The 13,038-nt window shown below is 37.8% G+C and overlaps 1 protein-coding gene across 1 annotated transcript in view; it reads left to right on the top strand.

The window, feature by feature from the left end:
* LOC306848847 (voltage-dependent R-type calcium channel subunit alpha-1E-like) overlaps positions 1-13,038 on the top strand; it is a gene marked incomplete at both ends in the record, with an annotated part of 129,289 nt that overhangs the window by 42,761 nt on the left and 73,490 nt on the right. Inside the window, 2 exons of the mRNA XM_079383596.1 lie at positions 2,939-3,044; positions 3,680-3,819. Of these exons, the coding sequence (XP_079239722.1) occupies positions 2,939-3,044; positions 3,680-3,819 (246 nt within the window). The remainder of the gene's footprint in view (positions 1-2,938; positions 3,045-3,679; positions 3,820-13,038) is intronic.

The raw sequence follows: 13,038 nt of genomic DNA, 5'->3' as shown, positions 1-13,038 counted from the left end.
GCCGCTCGACGTGTGATTTGAGCGCAAGCTGATGGAGTGCTGGAAGGAGGGACAGAGATGTGTCTGGAGAGAAATACAGTCATTTGGTGAATTGGAAAAATTACAGATGGAGTCATTAGGGAAGAACATGTTTCTTAGGGTGTGGGTGTGCAGGCAGTGAATGTCGCGGAGGGGTGGAAGCACGTGTTGTTGCCTCTGTTAGTGACGCACATGGGAAGGAGATCATCAGGTGATGTCATTATTTGGCATCTCGATTCCTGAAGTGGGCCCGTTTGGCCACGAGGTCAGGTGGACAGGTTGGTTGTGGTGGGTCGATGGCATCTGCGGGAAGGACAGGGGCTTAATGAAGCGAGTGGGGCACTTTGCTGCTCGGCCGGTGGGGAAGCTGCAGCTGTTCGCCCCTCTGATCCTCACTATGTGGCTGAGGGAGGAAGTACCCCACCGTGCCCATGCTTACTCAATAATTGATCCTGTCAATCGGCCCTAGGCCTCCCTCCAGTGAACAGGAGAGGGAGAACCAGAGGATGCGGTGGGAGGTGTTAAGGATCTCTTCATTTGCCTTAATCAGGTTCAGAAAACCACCTGATGAATGAGAGTTTTAAAGTCAAATCAAATGAATACTGTTTGCTTTCCTAAATCATGTTCCTGGTCTTATCGGGCCTGGTCTTATTATTCTTAAGAAAGTTTGCATTTTGCTTATTATTTTAAAGAAAGAAGTTTGTGAAATGTTTCTTAAGCACCAAATCAGCATATTAGAATGATTTCTGAAGGATCATGTGACACTGATGCTCATAGTGCCAATGAGAGTTCACTGCGGGCTTCTCAAAATGATGACGCAGAAATAGAAACTCTATTTTTCCACGCATTTATTCTCTATATATCTCCTAATCACTTTCTCTCTCTCTCTCATGCTCCAAGTTTTCATTGGATTGAAATGCTATTCATTCTTTTGCTCATTGAAAAGCACTTCGAACTGTATCACATTCCACTGCCACTACTTGCACTGCTATTTTGAAATATATTGCAGCAAAATGTAGAAATAGACGAGAGAGCTTGGAAAAGAGAGAATTTGCTGATAAAGTCGCTGAAGGTAATGGCGATACCTGTTATCCTGTGGCTGGACTATTCAGTATTGCCAAATTTCCTGAACTTATTTAGAGCTGATTTGAAGAAATATTGAGTATCATGTGTCATGGTGGGTACATTGAAAGGATGTTTGTGTAGTCAGTATTGATTGTACGAATGCATTGAGCAGCATGTAGAGAACACTGATGGCTCAGAGACCATATTAACTCTTGAGTACTGACTTATGGCCGACAGGAGAGAGCCTGTTGCCACGGATACCGTTCTCTCTCTCTCTCTCTGTCTCTCTATTGCTCTTTCTCAGATTGCAATGGCTGTAGTCTCTCTTTCTCTCTATGTTCCTCTCACACTCTTTTGCTTCTTATAAAAGCTAAAATAATGTATCCATGTATTAAGTTACCAGCAAGAAGTTTTTTAAAGAAATACTGTGAGAAATGGCAAAATTATAGCCAAAAACATAGCAAATTGTAGCATAGAGATGTCAGATTTATTTAGATTAAGAGCCGTACTGTAGGGAAAAAAGTCACTTTTTGCATTTAAAAAAAATTATTAAATATATTGAGCCCATGCAGAGCATGTGCACAAGATACTTTCATTTGGAAGACAGCCTTTTTTAGAACACTATTACTTTTGAAATGTTCCTCTTTGTATTTATCACATTCTTTTATTTAAATATACTAAACATATACTGTCTATTTTACCAAAACATATTGATTTTGCTGTTTATGCCAATGCCAACATGTTGGTATTATGCTACTAGAACAAGGAATAAGTAAAGTCTGGGCTTAATTTAATTAACAAAACCTGAGGGAAAGAAAGGCACAGAACAGAGAGAGACTTCCCCAGAGGTCTGTCCTCTAGCTGCCTGTTCTATTTGTACTGAACTCCCTCTATCTTCTCTGTATTAAGCAGGTTTGGGCTCTTTTATTTACTGTTTTTTCGTCCCCCACACACACTGGCAGAAATTGGCAGGTGCCTACATAGCAAAATTCAACATTTTTCTGTACACATGCAAATCAGTGGCTGACTGTGAACTCACAACCACCAGGGGTCCTGAAAACATCTTGTGAACTGCTGCTCTCTTTCATTTGACAGGACAAGGCAATGGTCTTCATCCACTTGTTGGCTGTTTGTGAGTGTGTGTGTGAGGGAGGGAGGGAGAAAGAGAGCAAATCTTTTACACATGCACACTGAAACTCTAGGGGTCCCACCACCATGAAAAACCTGGAAATATTAGGAAGTTATTTTAATAGTTTGGAAATTTCTATAGTAAGTGTAGATTAAAAAAAAGACAATCCATAGTGGTTCAGTTTGTCAGATTTGTGAGTGAATCATTCTTTCAAGTCGTTTCTTTTTAAATAAATCAAACAGATTAACAAATCAAATTTGTTTATTAATTTTATTAATGTACTACAGTATTAGGACTTGAGCAAGGAACTAGGATTTTAACAATTAAATTGTTTAGTAGTTTTTATGGTCAAGTTTGAAGGTCCTTGCACACTGAGTCTGAAATTTTTGTTTGCATTTTTTCGTATTTGTCATCTTTCCTTTCAAAATGCTTGCTACAGATGCGAAAACGCAAAAAATTGAACCTGATCCAAATTTTTTATGACGGACGAAAGTTTCGGAGGCAGTGTGTAAATGTGATTGACACAACGTGAGGTCGTATTTGTTTTTTCAATGTGCGAAAATTTCAGACGTGAATTTCGGACTCATTGTGCAAAGACCTTAAGTAATGACAAGTGAAAAGTTTTTATATCCTCAAGTATGTGCTGTTTAACTTTTCACAGTGAGCACAGTAACAGAGTGTTAATATGCATTAAGTATGTTCTCTTCCTTAACATTCCTCCTCAACTCCGTTTGAATATATGATCCTGGCCACCATTATCGCCAACTGCATTGTCCTGGCCTTGGAGCAGCACCTGCCTGGAGAGGATAAGACACCCATGTCAAAGAGACTTGTGAGAACATGGCTACATTCTTACATATACAGTACATATATAAACTACACATGAAGCATTGTTATCCTTATCTCCTCTTTCAACAGATTTGAAAGAAACATTGTTTATCCAAATCATTTATTATAAATGAATCAATTTGGCCTAGTTATAGATGCATTTCTAGCAATTTGTGTTATGAGAAAACCTACTATTCTGGATCACGGTCTAGACACCACAGTTATTCTTTAAATGTAGCACAGCCCTTCTCTCTTGTGCGCTCATATTCTTTTCTTCCTTATATTCTTTGTTCTTGACAACTTTATTCAGACTGTAGTTTCCCCCATTGAATCACTCACCACAAGCTAATTATTCCCATTCAAATAGTGTTTCGTTACTGTTTTATTTCTTTGACATATTTCTAAGGAGTGCTTGTTTAAACAGAGACAAGTAGTGGCACTCTTACCTCAGTAAGTAAAACCTCAATTAAAACGTAATAATGATTAAATCTTAATAATGATTTGTTGAATAGAACATTCAAAATCTGATGAGCACCCTACCTAGATGGCATTTTTTAGGGCAAGTTTGAATTCTATTTTTTTCCCCTTTTAAATAGGTGGCTTCTGTTGTCTTACACCCACTCCATTCTCTTTTTTCAGGAAAAAACAGAGCCCTACTTTATAGGAATGTTTTGCTTTGAAGCTGGAATAAAAATCATCGCTTTGGGATTTGCATTCCACAAGGGCTCGTACCTAAGGAACGGCTGGAACGTCATGGACTTCATTGTTGTCCTAAGTGGGTGAGTGGCAAGTGCTAATATCTTCTGAATGACGCTGGGTTTGCTGATTTTTTAAAGCACTGGTTATGAATTTCAGTGCATGGTTTTATTCCACCATTGCTTGCAGATCAGAGTTAGTCAGCTGAATCTTTTGATAGTTTCCTTGTATTTTGAATTGTTGAAAAGGAGAATGTTTGCGGGCAACATTCTGCATTGGCAAGATGTTGCACAACACAAGATTGTGGATTTGCTGAAATTTGCTGGACTTTTGCCTCATTTTACCTCATTAAACTCTGCTTGATTAAATCATCTGGGGAGAGTGTTAACTTTCCGACCAGACTGAGTGAAAAAATGAACAGCACCTTGAAAACACTCTATCGCCAAGAACAGATATTGCTTTACTGCTGTCAAAACAAAAGTGTCAAGAAGTGCTCTCCTCAAGGGAAAGGCTGCTGCAGAGTAAACTACAATTTAGAAGCCTGGGTGAAGGGCAGTGGCCATTTTGCTCAGTTCCGTAATGTTTTTCATCTGTTTTTCATAGAGGGCAGCTATCTAAAAGAGAAAGAAGGAAGAGAAGGAAAGAAAAAAGCAGACACACACATACACAGTGCAACGTAACGATACATATGAAATATTAATCGCTGTCATAGTGTTAAAGTACAAAGGGAGATGGGCTTCTTAGAGAATTTTACATGATTCCAACTCGCTTTCATTATTGATGAGCCCTGGATCTTTGTCTGGACTAAGAGAGAAAGAAAATGCGAGAAAGACTTTAACCTCTCAACCCCAATTTCTCATGGGGCAGTAAGATGTATACTGACACCTGACATGCACACACAGCAATAATAACACACACAAAGTTGGTTATACACATCATAAAGGGAAGTAATCATCAGCAGCAATATATAATCATTTTAGAGACAGCACATTAGCAGCACTGAGGTCTTGTAATCATAAGGTTCAGACTGGTTGAAGTATAATTAATTTGATGACTGAGAGTATAAAAACCCTTTAACATCATATCAAGAAATTTCCTCAGCATGTTTCCACAATTCTGGTTTTGCCCCCAGCTCCATGGTCATTCTGTACGTACACTACTGTACAAAAGTTTGGGATCAGTATCTCTCATGGTCACCAAGGTTCCATTTATTTAAGCGAAAATAGTGGTAATATTGTGGAGTAATATACTATTTAAAAGTTTTGAATATAAAAATGTTATATATGTTTTAAAGTGGATTTATTCCTGTAATGGTGAATCTGAAATTTCAGCAGCCATCGCTCCAGTCTTCAGTGTTACATGATCTTTCTGAAATCATTCTAATATGCTGATTTGTTGCTTCATACAAGAAAAACGATTTTCTTACTGTTATCAGTGTTGATCAATCTTTTTTGCTGCTTAATATTTTTGAGGAAAATGTAGTATATATAGAACATTTAAAAGAATAGCATTATTTTTTTTAAATGACAAAGACTTCTCGTTTGATCAATTTAACACATTTTTGCTGAATAAAAGTATTACATTAAAAAATCTGTCTAAAAACTTAGTAGTGTATATGCTAAACACATGATACTTTTTCATTCATTCATTAGACTGATTCAGACCGATAAGCTCTGAGATGGTGAGTTTTTTGGATTCGTTCACTAAATAAAAGTAATTTGTTCATTAACTGGGTTATATGGTCATAAGGCATTTTTTTGTTAGCAGCTAGTGGCTAGTGAAGACAATGCAATAGAAAGACATTTTGTCTATTTATTGTCTTTGGCATTTTTTCTCATCACATTCAGACTACAAGCTAAAATGCGATTCAGTAGCAGCATTGCTGAATAGTGGTAAAACATGTAAAAAGTGATTGTACTGTTTATTAATTTCTGTAGAATATCTGTTGTGTAATGTGTATATGACAATGATTAATTTCTTAATGTCTTTGTCGTTGTGTTGTACAAATCTGGCATTTGTGTGCTGGCAGTACCCACATAATGATATTCCTGATTATCTGGTAATCTTTGGTTGATGAGGTCAGAGTTCAAATTGATTGAACTTTGAGTGTCATGTTACTACACTTGACCTGTGTGCAAGGTGTTGCCCGCTGTAGCTGGATGGTTCCTAGAGTACATCCTTTTTCTAATGGCACAAAGGTGTGAAGTAGGGGTGGGAGAAAAACGATTCACCTAACTGTAAATTCTTTTTAAAACGATTTAAAAATCGATTAGTTTATCGATTTATATTTAATTATTTTACTTTTCCTAAGAGGTGGTGGGGTGAATTTACCGCTTTTATACAAACAGAGGGCAAAATGTATAGGTGTGTTCGACCTGAAGCAGCACTGCGCAGCAGACAATCGGCATATGACATCAAAGCACCGCAAGAGCAATTCAAAGCTCTCACGGTGCTTTGATAACGTCATACAACGATCAGTCTGCGTGCGCAGTGCCACTGCATTAGATGACGTTGTATACATTTCAAGATGGCGCGAGAAAGCAGAACCGTGCCAGAGGGAGAGGATCACAATAAATTGTAATATCGAACTGCAATAGTTATATAATCGCAATACGCAGTTATCGCAATATATGTTGAATCGGCAGATCAGCGTATCGTCCCAGCCCTAGTGTGAAGTCAGTAGTATTTTGCATATGTTTAGATGAAATGTAGGCTGTCAGATCTGCACAAGTTTTCTCTGTTCCTTTTATTGCACTTATCCTGTCTATATTCCTTCGTCTAGATGAAATGGTGAGGCAGTATTTAATCAAAGCCTTGCACCCTCATTAGGAGTTGAGTGAAGATTATAAGATCTGGTGGTATCAGATGAGTTATAGTCACTCATTAGATTTTAATGAAGTCATGTGCACAGAGAACAAGGAGAAAGAACAGAAAATGAATGATAGAGAGAGAGAGAGAGGAAGAGGATGGAAAGCTCATCAAATATATGACATCATTGTTACTACATAAAAACTGCATTCAAAATTGAAGGTAATTGCAGTTATTATTTTCAATGTACTAATTTTAAGTCATTATTAAATAAACAATTTACTGTTGTAAAAGCTTTCAACAATGGCATGCCAAATAACTGATTGCAAATGCACAATGCCTTTTGTCCTACTGTTTTGGGACAAAAAGCATTTCAGTTTATGAAGGCAAACTTTATTTTTATTTGAAAAAACGTGGACTGATGAATCATGCACCATAAGACCAGGAATGTGTCTTAAAGTAAATAGATTCAGTTTTTAGGTTTTTTAAGCACATATTGCCTGGTTCATCCAAGCACTCAGCATTGCATTGAAGAATTTGTGGACACTAAATTCATGTGTTCTTGTGTCTTTCCAGTGTTGCTGCATTCATCAGTGTATGCGGGCGTGTTTTTGTGCTAGTTATCATTCCTCTGCTCTTGACTGTGTCTTAGCAGCGTTGTGTACAGGAAGTACAGATTAGCGCAGTATGCTGGCATGGTGCAGAAGTCTGATTGTATAGTCACTGTGAGTAGGTGGATAAATGGGTTGCCAGTCCTTCCTTAAAGCCTATTATCGGCTGGCTCAGGACTCCAGTCATTTAAATGCAAATGGTGTCTATGCAATCTTGGGTCTGGTTGCAAGTCAACATCCAGCACCCAGAATCTCAGAATCTTGGGGAATGAGAGGACCTCATCCCTAATGGCGTTAATAAGCACTGGTGTCTACTAGTCACCCGCCCCCTCTTTAAGCTGTGGGCATGTGGCATGGTGTACTCCCCTCGCACGCTCTATCTGTGTCTCTCCGGGTCTGCCAAACACGTAGAGGTCTCTCAGAGAACCTGATAAGCATCCTTCAAATCCACCAAAATCGGTCTGTGTTGCCAATTTTATGAAAACGTGCGTGCGTGACAGTAAACATGATTTCTTTGGATGATGAAAATGATGAATTCCTCTAGTGCAAAAGCAAACAGCAGTACTAAAAACAGTAATTTTTACTTAAAACATATATAACCCTCACATGTTCAAGTGTTGATATTGGTTGTATTGTTTTTCCCTATTAAATGTGTTTTTAGGTAGCCATTACTTTTAAGAAGTGGAATTTTAGGCCTATTTTCAAGTGTTGCAAAATTGTAACTGAGCTTTTAAAGAGGCAAAAATGCATATTTGGACAATTCATTTTGAATCGACCTCTATACAAGTCTTTTCAGTAAGCTAGACTGGATTTTGCCTGTGACAATTCACTGATCAATGGTAAATGCATTCAAAACAGTTATTTGGAGTAGTTTATCTACAATGATTTGCTGAATGAGCTCTTTTATGTGAATAACATTAAAAAATGTTGTTCACCTAGAACCACTAACCAAGACATCATTCAGAAAAATTAAATGTATATGGACTAAGCTTGAAAAAAAAATATAACAGGGTCAAGCACAGTAGTAGGCAGAGACCATGTTGTGTGAATTTGGCTTGCTGGAGGATTCAAATTGTAAATAATGTCCTGCCATACTCGTAGCTAGGTGCTGTTATATGCCATTTTAACTCAAATGGTCAAAGCTTGGCTGGTTAGCATGGCCCCGTTAGCCCCTGCTGGCTAGACACTATAAGTACACAATCTGGTTCACTACTGACTGCTATTCAAAATTCGCTTTGTATTTTGAATTGCAGAATCTGCAAATTGTTACAAATAGCTGTAAACATCTGTTATATAAAAAAGATTATTCAGGCCAGTACTAAATAAAACCCTCTTGTTTTTTTAACTAATATTTTGCATATTCTGCAGACTATGACTAGCATTAGTATGCTTTTCTGTATTTCATCAAAATTCCCACCGTCATTGTACTGTTGACCCTATGTTCAACATTCATATTCACCAGTTATAATTAGATTAGAAAAGCAGAATCACAGTGGTGGAAAAACACACTAAGCTCCAATTAATGCTAGGTTATCATGCTTGGTGACACGTAACAAATGTAAACACACATCCTAATGAGATTGTGTGCCTGGCCTGCTTCACATAAGCCCAGCGGTAGCCTAATTATCATAAACAGCTGCTGATTAATTGATTGATCAGTTTAAAGCTGCGCTCCCCATCTCCACGCTGTTGTTTGCTGTAAAGAAACTGTGGCGTGAGCCTGCAATAATTTCTACTTTTGGCAAACAGGCAGAATCATATAGGAGCTCTCCCTCCTGACAGGAGTTATGAGTTTGTCTGCCGGGAGCCTGTCGCACAACAGAAGGTGTCCACGCTCTGACAGGAAAGACAGCTGTCATCCGTGCACGGCCCCCATTGTTCTAGCAGGGCTTTACACCCACGCTATTTTTAAGCAGCGTTAGGCTCGAAGGGACAATGCTGTAATAGAGGGAGCTGGGTGACGCGAGAGGGAGAAAGAGCTCGCCTTAGTTTTACCACAGCTCACCTGTCACAGGCTTGCTGGAAGAAACCCAGCTGATATATTCATAATGAGGAGCATATAGAAGACAACATCAACTGGACTAGTAGACAACACTAGTTTGCACTTGGAGAGAAATATGGGTTGCATGCTTTTTCCCATATTTCTGCGACACACTAAAAGTATGTACTTCACTGGTGATGGGAAGGTACATACTTTTGAATATGTAGTGAGACAGTATGGCAGTTTTGTTACCATGATTATTAAAATGGTAACATTTAAGGCATGTTAAATTAAGCAAGTTTATCAGTTATTTATATAAATGTCTACTTTGCAATCCGGGGACCTATAGCATGCTATTTTTCATGCATTAGGATTTAGGATGCATTTATCCAGTTCTTGCATTTATATGACCACCTATGATAACATGTATGTAAGCTAAGCTTGTGTGTTTCATGTGCACTCGTTTTGTGTGTTAATTATAGTGCCTGTCTGCTAGCAGTTCCTTTACTGAGCCACGTGACTAGCACAATACAGCTTCTTCTGGATAATGCATTCACACACTCTATCATTACCTCAGCTGCTGATGTAAGAACAGCAGGCTTGAGTATTGACTATGAGATGCAGATGCTCCAGTGTACAAGAACAGTGTGAAACTCCATGTCACCCTGAACCCTGAACTGTTGTTACTATAAAAGGAATTTTTATTTTCCATGTTATCAAACACTTTTGTACAATTTTATGTTTTACACTTATAATTTCATGTTTAATGACAATATTTCATTACATTTATTAACCTTAACAATAAAACACCCTAGACAACCTGTTTTTGTACATTTAGCACTTCTAGATGTAAATGACCACCAGTATGATTACCTAACCGCATTAAACTGGCATATTTTGCATTGTCTTCAATTGGGCGGGCTAATTTTCAGAAAATGTGGACAGTCATATGTTAATGTTCCTATGCAAATTATAACTCATTTGTTGCATTTACTTCTGATCTGATCAGAATTAAAGGATTCACAAAAAGGCACATTCATTCATTCACAAAACACTTCTGCAACGGTTCTTCTTTGGCTTTGCTTAGATTTTTCTTCCAATTCCAAATTCCATTATATATTATAGACACTGATCTAAATGACTGGATTGCGCGTAGTATTCTAAACTGCCAGCAGGTGGTGAAGCCACTGGAAGTGTTCGAGCGACCATATTGCTATTCCCTACCGACAGAGGGCATCAATGACTGACAGCCTCATCAATGACCTGACATAAAATCACCCAATTTTCAGCATATCGGTCGCACAGGATTATTTTTTAGGATAAAAGTATATAAATTAATTGTTACTTCGGATGTTATCTGTAAAGATCAGGGTCTTTTCAGGCAGGATAAGCAATATATGGAAATTGTTAAGGTGGGTGTGTCAGCTGCACACTACCGACACGGGTAAATAATCTGTGTAAATTCTCTGCTGTTTTACTAGCATTATAGTTGCCATAGGAATGTATGTATTGTTGAATTAATTATAAATTTAACCAGCGTTTAAATGAATGAAATCATTGTTGAAACAACAGTAGCTGCTTCACCTAAGGATGCACGATATTGGATTTTTGCCGATATCAGATTTGCCGATGTTTTTCAGCTCGTTTTGGCCGATAGCCGATGCCGATACCGATATCTTTCCTTTTGTTTGGAAAAAACACCAAGTCTCTCCTGTGTGTTTGGTTAGTTTTTTAACAAGAACTTATTTGTTTGAATTAAACAACAATTAAGTTATTTTAGAATGACAGTACATTAAAGATTTGAAAATAACTATAAATAACCTATATTCAATCGCTGCAATTTTTTCAGAAAGATGTAACAGGGGAAGTCGTGGCCTAATGTTTAGAGAGTGGGACTCGTAATCCAAAGGATGCGGGTTCGAGTCTCGGGCCGGCAGGGATTGTAGGTGGGGGGAGTGAATGTCCAGCGCTCTCTCCACCCTCAATACCACGACTCAGGTGCCCTTGAGCAAGGCACCGAACCCCCAACTGCTCCCCGGGCGCTGCAGCGTAAATGGCTGCCCACTGCTCCGGGTGTATGTTCACGGTGTGTGTGTGTTCACTGCTGTGTGTGCGCACGTTGGATGGGTTAAATGCAGAGCACGAATTCGATGCAGCTCCGCCTTTAATGTCACGCGCATAAATGCGAGTGATGCAACAGCCAATGGCGAGTTTGCCCATTTAAAGCATGAATTTATCAACATTATTTAAACTCCGTTACACATAACCAAAAGAACAGCACCTCATTATCATGGTAAAAAAGTAGCCTAACTATATGGTTTCTATGGTGTTTGCATTGAAGAACAGTGGCCTAAAGAGATTCAGTCAATTACAAATCCACATCAACTGATAGAATAATTAACAAAATAATGTAATTATATTCCATTACTCCTTTAACATATTTAGTATAATAATAATATAATAATACTCAATATGAATATCCTACTTTTCTTTACCATTGTTACCATTAGTGTTACTACAGTAAAATTATGGTAAATGTGGGTGATTTGTGGATTGAAACGTCTTCTAACTGCATCGTTGTTGCACTGTTTCTGCTGCTTTCTCCATCAATGTTGATGAGAATAACAGCTCCGATTTATTTGGCTTTAAACTAGTTTAAATTAAAGAGCTTGAGAGCTTCTTACTGGATTTCACAGCATTGTTTAGCGCGTCATCGCAACTGGTCACTGTAATAAACGCATTCGCTCTAAGCTCACGCTGCGCTGTTTTCTTTTGAGGCGAGCGGATTAATCCCTAGTTTCACTTTGTAAACATAAATATACAAAAACACAATGTTCAATCTCTGAAGTGTGGGTCGTTGCACACAATTTTTTTTTTGTGCTTGCTCTTTTGACTGAAGGCATGAAAATCAGCCAATCGCAGTGAACATTACTGTTGTGTGGTATAGTTGTATTATACAACTATTTATGAGCTTCGGTCAGGTCTCTCGCAATGATGTCCCCAAACATTTTCATTTGCAAATGCAACTGAAATGTAGAGCCCTGAATTACATTGACACACAAAGTCTGTACTGAAACGTGTTACTCCTTGGGGCTGCATGATTTTGAGAAAAAAATCTAATTGCGATTTTTCTGGTTAAAATGTGATTTAAAAAAAAAAACAAATTGGCAAAAAAAACAACAACAATATAATAATTAGATAAAACATTTATAAGATAATAACAATATTGATTTTATTTTATAGAAAACTGTTGTTTTACTAAAAACTGCAGGGTTACTTAAAATGCAGACAGCCTATAACTATGCATCATATAATACTGTTGTGATATAAATCTTTGACAGTAATTTCTTAATTTTTATCAGGAGGTATCAGTCCATGTCTTATGAAATATAAGCCTTTTATACATCCACTATCCAAGTTATTTCAAACACTCAACTGATGTTTGGGAGTAAAAACATGTTGTTGGACAACAGGTTTATACAAACTTCTCATTAAGTTTGAGAGGATGTTTGGTGCATGTTGCTTTTTCAGATGCACGTTATAAGTGTCTCAAACTCAAAGCTCTTGCAGAGATTGAGCAGCATTTACAACTGACGCTGTGCATATATTAAAATTAAAAATCGCAGCCGTTGCAATTTAATAATTGCATTAAGTCAAATTGCGACTTTGGTTTGATTTCGATTAATCATTCAGCCCTACTCTGAAATGTTTCCTTTTTCAGAAAAATTTGAGCAAATCAAGCCACCATTATCAGAATGTAATATACTGTATAGGGTAAACGTACCTATTAAGCTCACGTACCCATTAAGCACATTTTTATGCCTTTATGACCTGTGTCATAAAGGCATAAATGTTCAATGACCTGAACAGGGTTAAGGTTGGAAAATTTGTTGTTAGAAACC

The sequence above is a fragment of the Barbus barbus genome (genome assembly GCF_936440315.1).
Source record: "Barbus barbus genome assembly, chromosome: 29".
Taxonomy (NCBI): Eukaryota; Metazoa; Chordata; class Actinopteri; order Cypriniformes; family Cyprinidae; genus Barbus; species Barbus barbus.
The sequence above is the reverse complement of the archived record's forward strand: the minus strand, read 5'-3'. Positions and strand labels throughout refer to the sequence as shown.